Source organism: Magnolia sinica, chromosome 6, assembly GCF_029962835.1.
Source record: "Magnolia sinica isolate HGM2019 chromosome 6, MsV1, whole genome shotgun sequence".
In the NCBI taxonomy this organism is placed as follows: Eukaryota; Viridiplantae; Streptophyta; class Magnoliopsida; order Magnoliales; family Magnoliaceae; genus Magnolia; species Magnolia sinica.
In genome coordinates this window covers 77,053,173-77,073,686 of record NC_080578.1, presented here as the reverse complement: position 1 = coordinate 77,073,686, position 20,514 = coordinate 77,053,173, and the positions used below count along the sequence as shown (strand labels likewise).

The 20,514-nt window shown below is 41.4% G+C and overlaps 1 protein-coding gene across 1 annotated transcript; it reads right to left on the bottom strand.

Annotated features, from left to right (window-relative positions):
- Positions 1-2,549: 2,549 nt before the first annotated feature.
- LOC131248893 (ADP,ATP carrier protein 2, chloroplastic-like) lies at positions 2,550-17,948 on the bottom strand. The gene is made up of 5 exons (XM_058249397.1): positions 17,135-17,948; positions 6,538-6,807; positions 5,484-5,627; positions 4,562-4,909; positions 2,550-3,637 (listed from the first exon to the last, which is right to left on the bottom strand). The coding sequence occupies exons 1-5, from the start codon at positions 17,873-17,875 to the stop codon at positions 3,101-3,103; spliced, it is 2,040 nt and encodes a 679-aa protein (XP_058105380.1). The 5' UTR covers positions 17,876-17,948; the 3' UTR covers positions 2,550-3,100.
- Positions 17,949-20,514: the final 2,566 nt, after the last annotated feature.

Below are 20,514 nucleotides of genomic sequence, written 5' to 3'. Positions count from 1 at the left end.
CTTGCTTTTACTTAGGAAGATAATCCAATTGCTATGCAAAGACTGCAAAGGTTATAGGGAAGAGTCTGACTATGCAAAATATGTTAATTGTTATGGATGTTTACATCGAGTGATGGAAGAGGGGAGTGAAATTAATTGGTGTCCAAAATAAGGTGGTGCAACTCAAAGGAGGTAAAGCAGAGTATTATTTAGAATAAATTAAGAGAAGAAGAAACGTGAAATGTCAAGGACAAAGTTAATGTTATGTGGAACAAGAAAGGTTGAGTGCACTAGGAAAGTGGCAAAAGAAGTTTTTCGAGTATCTAGAAGGAAAAAGCACTCATATAAGGAAACTTGGTGGTGGAATTGCAAGGTCCGAAAGCAGAAAACTATCTTCTTTCAGGGCTTGGCAAGCAACTAGAAACAAGGAAAATTTAGAAGAATTATACAAATGCCTAGAAGAATGCTAAGAAAGTACTGAGGCTAAACTTAATGCATATGACGATCTTTATAATAGATCGAGGACAAGAAACTTTCGTAGGAATAAATCATAAACTCGATTGAGGGGCTAGAGACCACAGATGCTTCCGTAGGAATAGGATATCTGAAATAAAGAAACTTCAAAAACGATGAAGACGGAAAGGCTGTAGGACTGGATGGTATACCGATATAGGTTTGGAATTGCACGGAAGATACTGGTTTATTTTGGTTGACAATGTTGACCAACAAGATTGTAAGATCAAAGAAAATGCCAGACAAATGAAGGATAATTACCATGGTACCTATTTTAAAAAATAAATAAATAAAGAAGACATACAAAGTTGTACTAACTGTCATGGGATTAATTCATGAATCCTACTATAAAATTTTGTGAGAAAGTGATTAAGCAAGAGTCAAGGCATGAGATTAATGTATTAGAAAATCAATTTTGGATTTATGCTAGGAAGGTCGACCATTAAGTTTATTTTCCTACCTAGACAGCTGACAAAGAAATATAGGAAGAAGGATCCCAGCATGATCTTTGTTAACTACAAGAAAGCATACGAAATGGTCCCTAGAGAGTTAATTTGGTAGGTGTTGAGAAAGAAAGGAGTCTCAAGAGGATATATTGGCATGATTAAAGTTATGTATGAGGGAGCGGTAACAAATGTAAGGATCCCTGGTGGAGAGATAAGTTAGTCCAATTACTATAGGCATACACTTGGGGTCCACATTGAGCCCATATCTTTTTACATTGGTCATGGATGAGTTAACAAGGCATTTACAAGATGTCTCATGGTGTATGTTGCTTGCGGATGGCATAGTTTGATTGACAAGACATAAAGTTAAAACTAGAATGGAGTGATGCTTTAGAATCTGAAGGTTCTAAAATCAGTTGAACTAAACCAATGTACTTGGAATGCAAATTTAGTAATAATAGAAGCATAAGCAAAGAATTAGTTAAGATTGCTGAGCAAGTAGTACCGAAATGATCATTTTCAATATCTTAGGTCAATAATCCATAGAGCAAAGAGATAGAGAAGAGTGTTATTCACAGAATTCAAGCTAGTTGGAAGAAGTGGAGAAGTGCGTCTGGAGTTTTACATGAACGCCATGTAAAACAATCAAATTGAAGGAGAAATTTTATAAGATGGCTCTAAGACCAGACATGCATTATGTGGAAGGATGTTGGGCAATAAAAGAATAACAAGTACATGGATGAACATAGCAAAAATGAGGACATTAAGATAGATAAGTGGCAGACGAGGAAGGATAAAATTAGAAATGAATGCATTCCAAGGAACTCAGGAGTAGCACCAATATATAATAAGATGGGGGGAAGTAGACTTAGATGGTTTGGCCATGTGCAATGGAAACCAAGAACTGTGCTAGTTAGGAGCTGGTTCAAATTTGAGGCTCTAAAAGGGCAAGGGGAAGGTCCAAAAGGACATGGTGGTGGGTACTAAAGGAAAAGACTTGATGACCTATAATTTTAGGTATATGAATCTGATAGAGTGGAATGGAAGAACCAGATTCATGTAGCCAGGCCTAATTAGCTGGGATAAGGCTTAGATGGTTATGAAGATGATGGTTTAAATAAAAATTAACTAGGGTCATAATTTAGAGGGCAGAACATTTTCCAAAAGAGAAACAACAACCTACAGTCGGAAATACAACTTGTTATTTATGCCTTCCAAATTTTTTATTCCACTTTTGCCCTTGAAAATATTAGAACTTTTGTGGGACAAATGCTTGTAAAAATAAGTCATCGGTGAATTTAGCCTACAACCAGTTGTGGGTATTGAGTTCTCTCTCCAAATAAATGATACAAGCATGAAACGATAATTTGCAATCTAATCAAAGCATGCATATCAGAAGTAAACAGAATAACTACATAAAAGGGTTCAAAATTGCAATCTGACGGACAGGAGCATATTGGGAATAGATGGTATAAATTGGCTTGCAAAATCCCAATCCAATGGATTTGAGATACACATAAGATAGGCTTCAAATATATATCACCGACGCATTGGATACAACCATACTATTTAATCTTTACATCATCGAACGTCACAAATATGTAGAGTGCGTACCTGAAATGTCCTCAATCAAGTTATATAGAACAAATCTTAAACAGATCAAAATAATAATCCATACAGAACACTAAAATGCCAAAATTCAAATACAGTAGATGGAAACCAAACAAGGCCAACTAATCTACAAATGATAGCAAAGTACATCGGTAACAACTGACAACTCAAACTAATTTCAGCTTAATTTTGAAAAAAAAAAAAAAAGAACTATTTCAGCTATTACTAATGTACAAAAATGGCTTTATTAATTTCATCATTCACGTACCTTGGCATCGTGGGGGAAAACCTTCAACATGGCTTCGTTTGGCATCATTGCCGTCATCATCACCAACATGATATGTACGGCCACCATCATAAGTATGGCCATCCTCAACATGGCCCGACCATCTTCTCTGACATTCCGATTCTTTGCATACAGTCTCACATGCCAAACTACAAAAAAAAAGGCAGTCATTTTTATCCTCCAGCTGGGATCTCAAGATTATGAGTTTGATTATCACTATGGATGTTTTTCAACTGGGGAAGGGACCCACTCGGCCATCCAGAGCTTACGAATTGATCATCCCATTCCCATCTGCTGATACATGGCCATTTCCTCCATCGTCATTGTCCTTAGCAACATCAATAGATGCTTGCTTCAAATCAGCCCCAACGGCTTCCTCGCCCTGATTTTTTGAATCAACCTTCTTAACAGTGAGAAGCTCGAGTTTTCCACTGGATGATACATCCTCAAGCAATGGTACGTATTTTCCCTCGATAAATCCCATGTCATTCAAGGTACTCATGAAGCGGTACGTGACTCCTTGCTTTGGTTGAAGCTTCGCAGAGAGACTTGTTTTTCCAGCCGAAATCTTACCCTCAATGAGCTTATCTTTAAGGTCCTTTTTGGCCAACGGAGTAAACTGGCGATCCAATGAACGGGCGGCAGCCAACCAGGCTAGAACTATCACCAGCAATATGCCTCCCAGGTAGGGGGTCGAATTCGCGAGAGAGCCAAAGGTTAATATGAGAAACTGTTGAATCAAGGCACCCCCTGATTTCCCTAAGGGATTGCATACAACATCAATGGCTGCTTTTCCCTTGACCTGGCAGACATGGGAAGAGCTCGTGAGCATGATAAACAACAGGAGCTGATTTCAATGCTCCAAGCTTTGTTAGTAACTGAGGTTTGGGGTGTTCTATATCAGGAAAAAAAAAAAAACTACTGGGCAGGCCAGAACCCTTTAAATTGAACAACCAAAATCATCATACACATAATGGTGATGTCCATATTGAGGAATGCTAGTGTCCTAATATGGCATTCTATGCCAAAGTTGCACACTCACTCATAAGGCCACTCAGGCCTCAGAAGCAGATCTTTCGTTCTTTTTTTTTTTTTTTTTTCCTTCTTTTTTTAATGTTTGGGAAACGTGTGAGCTTCCTCTTCTTTCATTAAAGAGCCTTACCAAGGGTACTCACGCATCTCCCCAAGAGCTTGGTGCCATAAATGCCAACATGACACACATGTGACACATCGGGGCGCTCCGTCAGGCAGCCATAACTTGTACGTGTCATAACCCAAAAGTAGGGCCTGTTGACTCCTCAAGTGGACCATACGTGTAAAAAGAAATGGACAGTTAAAAAAGTTTTACCAACAGTGCATTCTGCATATATTTTGCCTATCTGATGAGTGACGAGCCTGATTTTTTTACCAAAGAACACAGAATGGGCCCCACTTGAAAGTAGCAGTGATCAGGCAACATTTGCTTGCATGTGTGCTAGTAACACACACTCCAATCTCCCTCGCTAATCCCTGGCCCACTCGACCCATCACTGTAGTTAAGGATGCTAGGCAGAAGAATTAAGAGAAGGTTATCCTTCTCATACAAATTTTATGCAGTATCAATCTTTAGTTGTTAGAAAAGGGGAAGATTTTGGTATGCTTATTTTAAGTGCATTTGTATATTTGTGACTAGGACCTCGTTTAAAACTGAAAATAATAGATCTATCTAAGAAAAAGGTAAACAAACCTTTGTATCTTCATCCAAAGGGATGTAGGCCATCTCTTTGCAGGGATCAAATAAGCTGTACTTAGCACTCTTGCTAAATATGTTCTGTATAGCTCCAACATAAACTGCTGCAAGAAGTGGAGTTAATCCAAACTTCCCCAGCAACGGTGTCAGTGGCCCACTTAATAAAATCAGAGAGAAAAACCCAACTCCCGTGAGAAGTAAAACTGTTGGTGTGATTGTAGCCGCTACACCCCATCCGTATTTGCGAAAGATGACCCGACTGAGCAGCATCATTGTGAATGTAGCAATTCCGGTGCAGGTAGAAAAATCACCCATGAATGCAGAATATTCATTTGGGCTGGGAAACTACAGATCACAAATATATTTTGAACATTTATGCATTAGTTTAGATAAAATTGCTCATCCCATCCATAACAAGAAGAAAATGGCAGCTGTATGTGAAGTGTGAACTTATAAGAAGCCATAACAACTAACATAATCAAGAAATGTTGAGTCCTCTCACATTGGTTCACTTTGCAAGGAACTTGCGGCAGTGTGCCAAAGTGGCACAGTGTGAGATTCAAGCTGCTCATCAGGTGACCTGTAGTGCGGATGACTTGTGCCAAAAATCTGGTTGGTCAGCTCATTTGGTGGGCCACACAAGTACATCAGATGTGGATATTGGTAAATTTGTTTAAGCATCAAACTCTTCTGGACACATCAACCCATCTGATAAGTGGAGTGACTTGATTTTTGAGATGGGGCATCTATTCAGAGGGACCCCCTGATGAGCAGCTTGCATTTCCCACAACTGTATTATGTCGGGATGCATGAGCCATGAGAACCTGGAAAGGCATTGGCACAAGTGCACCTTGCAGGGTTCAATATGAAAAGGAAGAGAAATATTTTATTTACAAGTAATCACCGAGCTTTCTTTTACCTGAGCCTTGAGCTTGGATTTCCATGTGACTTCAACAAGATTGATACTGATCCCGTACGCAACCACTAGCGTTGCAAGATCCCTGACATACCTCGAAGATACTAAGAACTTCATACTTTCCATCATTCCCATCTTTGCCTTCTCCTGGAAATGCATAATACAAATAAATAAGTATGTATTCCCCAACCTTTGAAATGACAGACGGTTTATTCAATAGTAACATCTGCAGAAAGCCATGCTGCAAGAATAACACAGATTGGATAATCCTAACCCTTTGAATGGGTTCAATTTGTTACAGCCATCCATTGTTTACGAGCCAAAGATCATATGGTTAGAACATCAAACCAAAGTGCTACTTTGGAATCATATGCAGTACAAAGATCTATCGAATGGATGTTTCAAGATAATGATTGGACCTATTTTATTTCTTCGTTGAATCTTGACTTCCCATTTTATGTGCTATTGATCAGATGTTTGGGATCATCCAATTTGCGTGATTTTTGTGCCATGACTTGCTCCTAGTTGTATGAATGAATGAACAGTTCAAATTGATGGTGCGTCATCCATGTGTCATTTAAAAGCTTCAGGACATTGCTAAAATCCCCATGAAGGTGGGGATGTTAGCAAAACCCATATCATATACATATACATAAAATGAAGAAGTCAAGAGATGAAAGCTAAGGGTCCACTCAGATGTCCATTTAAATTGGGATTTCTTCTTCTTTGTATTGGAATGGATCTGCTCCGGATTTGGGGTAGCTCGGGAAATGGAAACTGCATTAGGCTGGTTTCCATTTCCCCGCCTTTAAAGCCCAAATTGCAATTGATATAAGGCAAGTTTCTGTTTTCATATCACCCAAAGTTTGAGTTAGAAAAAAGCAGGAAAACAGTAACCCATGAAAATGCAGATCCTATTCACATGCTGTTTCAAACACAGAGTGGACTGGGTCCAAGATAGAAGCAAAACCAATTCCAATTTGCGGGGACATTCATGCAAATGGGCCCCAACATTAAAATAAGATTCAAAAAATCAATGACCTTATCAAAAGCATACCTTTTTCTTCCGGCCTTCTGGCTTTGGAAGCGACGGATCATTCAGAACAAATTTATTCACTCCCCAGTAGATTGCACATATCACAAGCCCCAGCAGCACTACAATGCTCATCATTCCTTTGAGAGAAACAGCCCATCCATCCATCCCAGGACCCAAATTCTTACGCATGTTGGAGAAATATTTCACAGTGCGGCCCGAGAAAATAAGAGCGATGTTTGCTCCAAGCCCAAACAGTGGATAGAACTGAGACGCTTCATCTACAGTAGTAATCTATAACCACACACCACCAAAATCATGAACAGAAATTTAACTTGGATGCCGAATGCAACTCGTATGATTTGAGATCCAACTCATCTGCAGTCTTAGAATGCACATACATTACTAATCTTCAAGTAGACCAACATAGAGTGCATAAAGCAATTACATGTAGATGGAATATGATTTGAAAGGAGGCATGATTTAAGAACTAGATAGACGCCCTCAAGGAGGTCTAAGTAGGGCCGTCAATGGGCTTGGTTCGGACCTGCCAAAATCAAAATTTTGAATAGGACCGGCCCAAAACAGTTCAAAATCTGGGCCAAGGTCATCCCCAGGCCAGGCCCGTTGACAGCCCTAGGTCTAAGGGTCAATGTATCATGGTGCCAAGATGCGATATAGATAATCACTTCCTCATGATGCATTTGCAAATTACACAAATACAATTATGTAACACTGCTACATTTATTATCCATTTCCATCATCTTAAGTCATGGTCAGCAGTTGCCCTTTAAAATGATGTCAACCAACAAAGTGTATCCAAACCCAACCCGAGTTTCACCATGTTAATAACAAAAGCATTTCAGATGCACACACCGAGCGTTTTAAAACTGCTATAGTAGATGGGGATGATATAATCCATTGATGGCAGTGATGGGAGCTAACCATGTGTTTTGTCGGTCCCCAGTAGAGCAAAGGCGCATACCATTGTTTCTACCAGTGGGAGTCCTATGAAGTAATTGATTCGGCACTCTGCAAGAATAAAAAGCTAGACCTCTAATTCCAAAAGAGAGTAAGAGAAATGGAATTCCTCATTAAAGAAATGCACAAATTCCTTCATCCCATAAGGATGTAGCCAAACTCATCAACTGATAAGTGAGCCCTCAAAATTTTAGGGTCAATTAAAATCATCATAAACATCACCTTCTCCCAATTATCAAGGGTCGGCATTGCATAATCCCGTTACAGAGTCCATTTAAAGAAGAAAAAAATGTGGATATGTTTGAATGGCCGTCAAAAGGTGGGTTGAGTGGGATATTTTTCAGCACAAATAAAAATTGGTTATTGCTTATAATTCAAGTCATTCGTGAACATAATGGAATCATTATTTGGAGCAAAAATTGAAAGGTCCAAAAATAAAATAAAATAAATAATTTTTTTTAAAAAAAAAAAACATGCAGTTCACATTGTCTGCACCATCCCAACCCCAACCTGTTCTACCAAAATATCCATTGCACATGAATTTAGGGCCTATTTGGTTTTTTTTTTTTTTTAATTTCCCTTGTAAATCAAGGTAAATAAGCATTTCTTAGGGCTGTTTGATTTTTAGGGGGTGGTGAAGTCACAATGAAATGGGTCATCATGACCCCGTCCATCGTTTGATAGGTGGTGTAAATGCCTGCAAGAGGGAAATGTGTAAATCACTCTTCGCAGTTGGTAATTTCCAAGGGAAATCCCAGGCGATCTCACGCGATCTTCTCGAGGACCAGCACAAGACCCCCTTCCTCTTTAGGTGGTCTACAAGAGCATTTAACAAATGAACCACCTTCTATATAGATGAGTCGAGATAAACACAGAACCTCCCTTCCACTCCGACTCCATCGCAGGTATGCCGAGGTTGCTTCCTCCTCTTCTTCCTTGCAGATGGACCCGACATGTACACCACACCTAACCGATTCCTCTTCTTCCTCTTCATAGGTGAGGAAGACTGTAGATTTCGCCTACAAGAATTCGGTCCTCAGGGCGGAACTTTGTCATAATCAACACTGTGTCCCTTCCGCTCCACCTCAGTCACAGGTACATCCTCTTGCTTTGTCGGTTTTTATATGGGATCTTCGCTGGGCCGTTTGTATGCCGACGCTGGGATGGATCGTTTATGAAAATCACAGCTAACTGATTCCTCTTCTTCCTCTTCACAGGTGTGGATATATTGTAGTATTCGGCTAGAAGAATCCGGTAGGTGGTCCGAACTCTATCCTAATCACACCGTCTGCCCTCCGCACTCAATTGTAGGTAGGTGTTCTTGCTTTCTCCCGAAAATGATGTCTCCTCTGGGTTTTCTATAAGTGTTGGCTGAGATGGACATAATATGTAGACCATTTGGTCTTAGGTCTTCGGGAAAGTGATGGACGGATTGGATTCCTTACATCTACCCATTCCACTGCCTTCCTCACTTTGGGTCTGATCGACTGCCTGTAAAGACTCTTACGTCTCTTGCCGGAGACATTTTTCAGTCTGGGCCTGATCAACTGCCTGTGGAGAGGTTGATCCAAGCCGCTCAGTGCTGGAACCACACGTAGATGCTGATTACAACACTAATTTTAATATGGACCCTTGTTTCGTTCTTCACTGACCATTTTTTAGCATGTAAACGTGCATTCAGCTAGAAAATCCAAGAAGTGGGGTGATGGGGACATCACGAGCATACGCATGCCTCCCCTACGCACGTATGCAAGGAGGAGGACCCCTCCATCGATCTGGATCGATGACGACATCCAGAGAGGTCCTCCTAGCTAGAGGACTGCATTTTGGTCCTTTGGAGTGGACCCGATCGTCATATGAATCCCACCATGGGTTCTCATGATCGTGGCTCATTATTCTAAACGATCTAGTACTTTGAGTTTTGGTTATTTTTGTTATTAGGAACATCATGGACAGTTTAGATTGTTTTGATTAGTTGTTAATTGTGGTTACTTCATCTCTAAGTAATAGGTTGCGCACATGGCGTGAGTTTTAAGGTATAGGGTTTTGTTATAAATAAGCACCCCTGGTAGGTTGTTTTTCTCATTGATGATTGAATAAAAAAAATCATGCGTTTTCCTGCTCCTCTCCGAGTTGTCAAAATCCAATCGGATGCGAAACCCTCCCTTCTTTGAAGGGCTAACTATCGTGATGCAAAGCCACACCCATCCTGATTCGCCCCCACCTTCTACCATCCATATTCCTCTTCTCCTACGGTCATTCCACCTGCAAATCCATCGTTATTTTGCAGCCGTCGCTTCTCTACAGTAGATTTTTGGAATCTGGCCCTCCAGGAGGGCTGAAACTTCGGCGGAGCACCACGCACGGACCATACGTCAGATCGGACCGAAACTTGGGGGGATTGTAGTCCAACCCTAGCCGACCAGCCCCAAGGAGGGGGTTTTTGAGTTCATGGGCCCCACGCACGTGTAGACTACCCTCAACGCACATGCGTCAGGCATAGCCTGCTGTCCACATGCGCGAGCAGTCTTCAGGTTCACTCTCTCCTCTCTTTCACTCCTCTCTTACCTGATTTCCCTAACCCTAATCCTAGATTGTCTTAAACTCCCAATTTCTTTATCCTTTTTCTAACCCTAGGGTTTCCCGAATTAAAACTTGTGAATCCCTTGGATTGGGGAAATTATTCCTATGCATGTGTGGCTGAATCTACTCTCCTTTGAGTATTGTTTGGTCCATAATTTAAATTGATCCAGCCCTAGCATGTGTAGGCTTGGACCCGCATAGATTCCCCTTGATTGAGTGCTTGACTTTATGTGGGATGTGGAATTGTGTGTGATTGTTTTGAACTAGTATAATCTAAAGCCTGGAATCACGCATATCATGTTTTAAATTTCATGTCCTGCATCATGGGGCCCGCCCGCCTGATGCGGATTGCTTGTGCCCTGGCAGAAGATGTTCCTCAAGTTGGAAGTTGTGTGGGGCCCACGGTTCGTTGATCCTGACCATTGAATTCGTGGGACCCTACCCAAGCGCAGGACCAACTAAAATCTTCCATATTAAAAGACACTAACCATCCACCATTTGCCCTTTTTATGAACCGTTGCAATAAATGATCTAGTGAGGTCAGTGTAAGGAAGCTTCTAATGTACCTGGACTAGTAGGCATCCACATCACTTATCTCCTCCGTCCATTATGATCTGACCACTTTAAAACGACAAAATTGCAAACATCATAGCAATCTGGTGGTCCTAGCCAGATCAACTGCCTGTGGAGAGATTGATCCAAGCCGTTTAGTGCTGGAACCACACGTAGATGTTGATTACAACACTAATTTTAATATGGACCCTTGTTTCATTCTTCACCAACCATTTTTTTTAGCTTGTAAACGTGCATTCAGCCAGAAAATCTAAGAAGTGGGGCCTGCCCACCTGATGCAGATTGCCTATGCCCTGGCAGAAGATGTTCCTATAATTGGAAGTTGTGTGGAGCCCACGGTTTGTTGATCCTGACCGTTGAATTTGTGGGACCCTACCCAGACGCAGGACCAACTAAAATCTTCCATCTTGGTATATACTAACCATCCATCATTTGCCCTTTTTATGAACCGTTACAATAGATGATCTAGTGAGGTCAGTGTAAGGAAGCTTCTCATGTACTTGGACTAGTTGGCATCTACATCACTTATCTTGTGGTCCTACACATCCGTGACTCTACCTCAATGAACGGCCAAGATAAGATGCCAACAAATCCAAATCAAGAAATTTGGTTTTGGTGGACCGCATTGATCACCGTGAAACGTGCTGATAGCAATCTAAACATCCTTGCTCACAGTGATTTTAGAGTTATGCTCCGTCCATAAAGTGCCCCACAAATTGGATGGTCCACATGGCGTATGTGAGAAGGATAAGTCACCACCGTAGTTCAATTGTCCTCTTTCAGTAGACAAGTCTACACAGATCAGAGGTCATGATTGTTCAGACATTCTGATTTTGGGATCGTGACTCAGCAACAGTGGGTTCATTTGAGCTAAAGGATGCCATATGTATAATTACTGAGTGTTGTGTATTAAGGTCCATCTTTGCTAGATTATCAAATAACTCCCACTGCTTTCAACGCATAGCAGATCCTAAAATCTGTTGGCCCCATTTAAATATCATGTCACCGTTCTGATCAAATTCATGTGCATGTTATATAGAGCGAAGCAATTCAGTATGGCTGGGAGCGGTTGGACGGATGAATACATGGAATTCTTCGCGCTAATATTGGGAACGGGATCTGCTACAATAGTAGCAAGGGAGTATTTCCGCACTTACCTCTTTCGTAACCCTCATAGGTCCACTAATTATGACCGTGCTCGTATTATCGACGAGATTATTAGGGCAATGGAGACTGATTGCGTCTCACAACTACGGATAAAGAAGACAACATTCTTCAATCTCTGCTCAATTCTACGAGACAAGGGTTCACTGGCCAATGCAAAACATGTAAGTATGGAAGAATAACTTGTCATGTTCCCCCATACATTAAGTCATAATGTCCGAAACTGAGTGATTGGGTAAGGTCAGGCGAAACAGTTAGCCGATACTTTAATTGAGAACTGGATGCAATCGTTTGTCTATATGCAGATTATGTCCTACTTCCTACCCTTGAAACCCCTATCGAGATTTCCTCAAACCCAAATTGGAGTGACTACTTTCAGGTATGAAAACACATATTTATGCAATATATGTAGGTCCTATGGTCATTGAAATGCGAACGTTAAACTCTCTAACATTTGTTAAGTTTGAATTAGGATTGTGTTGGTGCGATAAATGGGACACATATCCCTGCTTTTGTATCATCGGAATATATTGCAGTCTATTAAAATAGGAAAGGAGTCATATCCCAAAGCGTCATGACAGCTTGTAAATTTGATATGAATTTTGTGTACGTCCTAATAGGATGAGAAGGTTCTGCATCAGATGCACGTGTTTTGCAAAGTGCTTTGACTCACTCACGCGATCCTTTCGTAATCCCCCGTGATAAACACATGGACATGTAGCCCTCTGAATTCTTCATGGCATAGAACAAGGCATGCTATTGATAAAATTTTGATTTTGATATGTAGGTAAATATTACATAGCAGATGTTGGATATGCACATTCTCCCGGTTTCATGGCCCCATATCGTGGCGTACAGTATCATCTCAATGAGTATCGGACAGAGCGGAAACCATCCAGCGCTCGGGAGTTATTCAATTACTGTCATGCACAACTACGGAACGTTATATAAAGATGCTTTGGAGTTTTGAAAGCCAGATTCCCAATCCTCAAGACAGCTCCACGATATCCTGTGTCCACTTGAGTGAAGATAATGCTTGCTTGTGTGTATTACACAACTTCATAAAAATGTCAGGAGAAGATAACATGGTTGAGTTCGACGGGTCGTCAACTAGCGGTGCCGATACTGTGACCCCTTCACCTATAGAAGTATTTGTAGTTGATGAAGGTCATGTGCTTCTAAATGTCACCCCACATGAAAGAGATGAGTGAGCAAATTTGGAACTGTGAGTCAAATAAAGTAGATTGCTTGTAATAAGACGAACACGTACCGTTGTTCCTGAAGTAGAAAACAGGAACTTAGCTGCTAGATCACTCATGTTCTTCATGCTTTCGTTGAGTAATTAAAATATCTACTTTTATGTGAATGGGATACGCTTCCACTACTACTTTTTTTCATGGACGCAATATATAATATTTAGAATGACAAAATTTTCTTCATGTATTCCCAATTGCTCTTCTTGTAGATTGCGGTAGACTCAAGTTGCAACATGTCACCGAATAGACGATCCGTTCTATCAACTCCCATGAAAAATCCCATAGCATCACCTTCTACAATGCCTTGGAGAACTCCGAGAAAGTATACCACAAACAGATCACCTAAGAACCAGTCTTATGGGGGTATTCTTCGTTAGAAGGATGAGATGGACGGCATCCTAATCGATGGACTGATGGAGCTAGTCCTTGCAGGATGAAAAAAGTGATGCTGGCTTTAAAAAGGAATCTCATATGGGAGTCGTTGACAACATGAAGTTGAAGTTAGGCCTAAAGATCAATAATGGGAACATTAAAAATCGCATTCGCACCGTGAAAAAGAATTACTTCTGTGTCAGAGATTTGCGCAGTGCATCTGGATTCGGATGGGACCCTGAGTTACAAGTCGTCGTCGCTTCAGATGAAGTATGAATATACTACATTAAGGTAAGACTTGTAGCTTGACATACTTACCATGCAGGTTCACACAAATAACTTTCAATTTCATTAGGCATATGCAATAGTAATGACAGGATTGTTTTGTATTGTTACTAGTCCCATCCAAATGCTGCTCAATTTCATGGCAAACCGATGCCCAGGTACGATGATCTTGATTACATATTTAGAAATGACAGGGCTACCGGTAAAGCTTGTGCGACTGGAAATTCCACCCCCCCCCCCCGACTCTACTACTATGAGATGGAGAAATACCGAGGTTTCGTTAACCCACATTGTAGATCATAATGATGACATCAACATAATATCTTCTGAAGATCTTGGCGACAATGCACCGGATATACACTGGTCATATGACAGCCATAGAGGTAATAATATCCCCCATCCGAGTCCGACGCAGAATGGGAATGCCTCTGGTAACACCAATGGCACAGTTAATTCTAAGAAGAGACCGTGAGTGTAGCGTCCGGTTGATATGATTGGCAATGGTATGGTCGACATTGGTGGAGCCATGAAGTCAATGGTGATATCAATCAACAAGGGCAAGGACTTCGGGCGGATGTCACAGATTAGACCAACTTTGGAAGAATTAGAGGAACTTACAGCTGATGAGGTATTGTGGGCGACGAAGTTACTATCTAAGGAAGAATCATATGGGGTTGCGTTTCTTAACTTCTCCAAAGAGAAGAGAATTTCATTTGTCAAGATGTTGCTAAATGGGGATGGACCTGACATCTGAAAGGACTTGGTTTATTGGTTTAACCATTTTGGACATGTTTTAAGGAACTGTATGACTTTGGATAGAAAGCTTTTTTTTTTGGACGAATTATATATATATTTCCCACGCAAATATTTGAGCACAACACGAACACTACAAGACAAGGGTTTGATATACGTGTAGCTTAATCTTGAGCATGCATTGTTATCTATTTAAATTACATGCAGGTTTAACATATGCGTGAAGTGAGTTGGACACTTGTTTCGGTCAAATAATACCTGGTACATATGTGCTTGTAAATATGGATAACCTCACACTGATTAATGATTTCTTCTTTTGAACGGATGGGCAAATTGTACGTAGTCTTTATTGGAAGAAAACCAGAAATATATTACTCTTGGGAGGAATGCAAGGCCGAAGTTGACAGGTACAACCATGCTCGTTTCAAGTCATACAAGTATGCAAATGAGGCATTTAAAGCGTGGAGCGCATTCACCAGTGAAGTCATATTGAATCATGCTTGTGGTGGTGTTGACGGGACGATGCCCATGAGCACGATTGTTGATGATCATCCTGTCCATGGTTACTACACACTTGAAATACCAGCTCGTAGAGGATCATCAACAACACGTACAGGCCATCCTAGGAATTCAGCTGGCTGTAGTGACTTTGATCGTGACTCGACCTTGCTGTTGTTCATTGTATTCGGCGTTGCTATTATGGTTATGACTTTTCAGCTATTGGTGCTCTATCATTGAACCAATATGTCATGGATGCATCATAGATCCTGGCAATTTTGTGGTCGTATTACCTAACAATATAGGGTAGATCCACGGACCTTGTGTAATTATGAACGAATGGTTTTTTGGTGGACTTTAAAATGTACAAGCTATTTACTTTTGGCAACTAACCGATATTTTTTGGTGATCAACATACATTAGTTTTGAACCATATGACCCATGAAACTGATATTGACTCCATCGCACGGAACTTCATCTAGGTGAGCACGTATCTCCAAGATGCAATAATGCAGGATAGCAGTTGGGGAAGATCAAAAGCTGGAGTAAACCCCACAACTGAAGAAATTTCACTGTGGGCATTACTCTCCCCACAGTTTTCTGTGGCGAGGTCCACTACAGCTTTAGATCGGACTCATTAATTACCAGGATATCCCTAAATTGACATTTCCAACTGGTTGGTCGGTGTGGATATAAAGCATACACTATGATGGACCCACAGTACCTAGTGAAGTAACGTAATACACTGGTGTCTCGCAACTCAAAAGAGATGTATTGAAATCCACCTCCCTTCCACTCCGACCACTTTTGTTGGGCTACGGTCAAACAAGGGAAACAGTCATCATTGTCTATTTCCACAAATATTCTGGAAATCCGAACAGGAAAACTTGTGATGATGGCATCTGACATTTCACCCCCAAATACGGATGCAAGTAATAAATGCTCTAAAAAGTGGCATTTACCGGATCCCCTCAAAATCAAACAAGCCCTTATTTTCAGTGGGAATTCTCGCCCCACTCCTAATGTGACGGTGATAAGTGCTTTTTGGACTTAAACGTCTCCAAACCCGAGGAGAAAAACTGTGGAGCCTACCGTGATGTATGTGACTTATCCACTCCATTCATTCTTTCTGCCATCTCATTTTAAGGCATGAGCTAAAAAAAAATGAGGACAATCTAAAGATCAAGTGGACCATACCATAGGAAATAGTGGGAATTGAACGTCTACTGTTGAAAACTTCTTGGGGGCTCTAAAAGTTTTGGATCAAGCTGATATTCGTATTTTCACTTTATCCATGTCTATGTGACCTTATGAATGGATTAGATGACAAATAAACATCAATGTGGGCCCAAGGAATGAAAAAGATTTCAATGGTGGACGTTACACAGACCATTGTTTGCTGTGGTGTAGTCCACTTGAGCTTTGGATCTACTTCACTATTTGGCTCAAGCCCTAAAATTTTCTTGTAAAATAGATGGACAGCGTGGATAAGTCATGTACATCATGGGGGGGCCAATATTTTAAGTAAGTACTTTTCGGACTGGTTTTCAAGAGTACGAATACCCTCTTTTGCCAAACGCTTGTAAGAAGTAATAATCACCTATTTTGGGTATTTACGAAAGATTTGAAAAAATCAAACACCCCCTTACACTACATCTATGAATCATCAAATGGACCAAAATTCATACTCAATTTTATGGTAGGAGATGAACCTCATGAAGTAACATATCGATTTATACCAATCCAATAAAAATAGATCACCAAGCGACTGTTTTTTCAATCACACCCATACTGAACGTAATCAGAAAATCCTAATTTCAATTCTGACTTCAAGCAAGGACATCTTTGGCAGAATAGTGGATACTCTGATATTCATTGGCTTTATAGGAATAGCTTCAACCCACAACAAACACTGAAATCACAGAATTTCTGTTGTAATACCAGTGCACCAAACACACCCAAAAAAACACAATATGCGATAAACAGTTATTACTTTCACAACTTTATCATGATATATGCCACACATCCAAACAGTACATCAATATCTAAAAACCAATCACAATTTCGCAATGCAGTTAAAAAACGAAAAAGAAACCAATTTTAACACAGAATTCACCAAAATCACAAACACAACAAAGACCATATTCATTCATCACCTGATTCGCAAATCCCCAAAAGAGCAATGACACGACAACGCTCCCCCAAAGCTCCGCCATGACATAGAACAGACAGAAGCTCCAAATCCGCAGAATTGCGATGGGACCCATGAAGTTGGGCCCAAGAATTTCCAGGAGGCGATCGGCCAGCCCAGTCGGATGAATGAGAGCGCTGTTCGGATACAGCAAGAAGGCGAACATGCCAAAGAAGGCGATGAACGGGAACATACAAGTGTAGAAGAGGGCCTCTCTGGATAGGACGTTGGAGAGCTTGGTGTATACAAGCATGAAGCCGATGGCCATCGGGAGGTTGACCCAAGTCTTCAAGAAGGGGATGATCTCGGCACTGGAGCCTTTGGCAGTGATGACAAGCACGTCCTTGGTGTCGCGGAGGATGGTGTAGTTGAAGAGGATGCAGAAGAACATGAGGCCTAGTGGGACCACTTTCTTGAGTGTGGGTAGCTCGACGCCGAGGAATTTGGGAGTGTTTGTTTGGGGAATTTGGTCGGGAGCTGCGGGAGATGGCGACAACGCTGCGGCTGGCTTTCGGTGGTGGAGAAATGGACTTTTGGTGAGTATGGTGGGATTGGAAGTAGGAAAAGATGAGTAGGAGTGAGGGAAGGAAAGAGAAGATAAGGGGAGTTTGAGGTGGGAATGGAGAGTGAGGTTAGGTTGGATTGTTCTTCTTTTGGAGAGAGATGGTAGAGATGAGAGAGAGAGTCTGAGGACAGAGGATTCCATGGTTTGGATGAAAGGGCCTGGAAAATGAGAGAGAGGGAGAGAGAGAGAGAGAGGATGGGAGGGGAGAAGGATGATGAATATGCGGAAGCGAATTGCGTCCAGCCCCTGCCGGACGTAAATCGGTCCAGGCAGGGGATCTGTGGGACCCACTGTGATGTATGGATTTTATCGACGCCGCTCATCCTTTCACCATATCATTTTAGGTTATGGGACTAAAACTGAGGGAGATGAAAGGCTCGAGTGGACCACACCACATGATTAAGTGGTGGTGATGATGATTACTGTTGAAACCTTCCTAGGGCCTAACGTGATGTTTGCGTGGGATCCAACCTATTCATAACGTCCTGTAGAACTGGACGGAGGTAAAAACACAAACTTCAGCTCGGTCCAAAACCTCCGTGGTCCCGAAGAAGAACTTAATGATAAGCGTTCAATCCTCACCATGTGATGTGTTAAATCCCCGCTATGTGATCCACTTGAACCTCAAGTTCTTCTTCATTTTTGGGCTCATCTCCAAAGATGACGTGGAAAAATGGATGAACGGCGTGGATAAAACTATACATCATGATGGGGATCACATAGCCCCTGCTTGGACCGATTCTTTCCAGGTGGGAGCATGACAAAATCTGCTTCTATTAATAAAAATAAGCCTAATTATGAGGTAAGAAATGCACTAACACCATATTTTAAATCTGTATTTTTTTTAGCCATAGGGTACTTTTTAACTTTTTTCAACTAAAATGCTGCTTAACCAGCGGCTAGTAGGGTGGTAGTTTTTTGGCATTTTGAAAATACAGTGTAAGCCTGCTGTCCCAGTAGATCTGATCCGTTCACTTTAATCGAATAATTGTAAACCCATACTAAGGTCATTTCAAAAAATGTGGAAGTCGTTTATGACTCAAAAATACATTAACATTGTGAGTTAATCCTAAACCATTTCTTATAGTATGGACTATTGTTGATAAGTTTTGCCCTCAAACTTGAAAAGATGGTACAAAATTAAAACTACTTTCATGTGGAAGGCTTGAATCTGCTAGAAGACGATCTAATGGGCTCCATACAAAATGTGAGATGGATTCACATCGAACGGTCTTTCAAAGTGGTCTAGTCTTTTCTTTCCTTTTCTTCTTCAATTTTTTTTTTTTTTTCCACAAGATGCGACTATTTGGTCGTCATGACCATTGCCGCCTCCATGTGACCCACTCTGGCGAGCTTCCTGCGTCATTCCATCCATTCTAGCGAGCTTCTAAGGGGGCTTTTTTTTTTTTTTAGATTTTCGACCACACTTTCCAACGTAAAAGCTATGACAACTAAAGATGAGTTTAGGTTAGCATAATAGTGGCTTTTGTGTGTGTGTGTGTGTGTGTGGTTTTTTTTTTTTTTTAGGGGGTATCAATGATTGGAGTTTGTGATGGTGGTTCCCTTTATAATTGGTTTTTTAATGAATATAACTTGTTATGGGTAAAAATGGACTGTCCAACGGGACGAGGTCAGGTCGGACATCCGTGTGTATCACGAGCTCAGCCGCCAGAAGTACCCACTCAGACATCGAGCTCTTCCACAGTCTCGTACATTTTCAAGCTATCACTCGGATCATGTCTTGAGAACGATTTATGTCATCCCCGATGTCTCGCCTACATTCTATTAAGGAAAGGAGCTCGGTCTCCACCCCCTGACATGACTTCCAAGGGCAGGTCAGTAGGTTGGACATCTGCTCAATACCATGGGAAGACTCGTCTACAACTCACTAAAAACCCAGGTCGACAAGGCCTCTCTACGAACCAACCATCCACCTTAGACTCCTACCACGCGTTTTACTAATTCCCACCTGGTTTCAACTATAACTGCCCGGGATCCCAACCGAGGATCTCGAGAGACGATTGCAATACGAATCTACCCGAGATCTCCATCGAGGATCTCGGGAGATACTTGCAACACGTTCGGGATTCAAATCCCTCTACAATACGCTCCTGCTAAATAGGGAATCCCCCTCTGCGCCATTGTCCACACTCACCTATAAATAGGAGTACTCCCAATGGTGAAGGGTACATACAACTAACGTATAAATCAAACCCAAAAACCATACAGTCTACTAAACCTAGCTTGCCTGTCTGACTTTGGCATCGGAGGGTCCCTTAAAGGCAGCAGCCGCCAGGGTCTCTATCTTTTTCTTCTTTTGCAGGTCTCAAGCGGTCTAAGGAGGACATCCAGATTTCCGCATCAATGATTTGGCGTTGTCTATGGGACGACATTAGAAGTCGTTCTCATCACTTATAGTGATTCAACAATGACGAAGGGGAGAAAGAAATCCCAAACTGTTACTATTGTGCCCAACCCTGCGCCGCCAGAGCGGTCTATAGACCATTGGGACTCGTCTTCCCAACTTCAGGCTGATTCTATGCCCATAGGCCTTGCATAATGATCTCGGAATCGGGGAGGTCGGCTTGTCTCTCTGGAGAATCAAGTTGAAGCCCTAACCAATAACATCGATAGATAAAAGCGAATGCTAGAACGACAAAACCCTCCTCCCGATCAGGGGGCTGACGAAGTTGTTACTCGGGTAACCACGAAAGTTTCCACATGAACTCAAGCACCTACCGAGTCCCATAGGAACCGATAGGTCAACGAAGCACCGATAT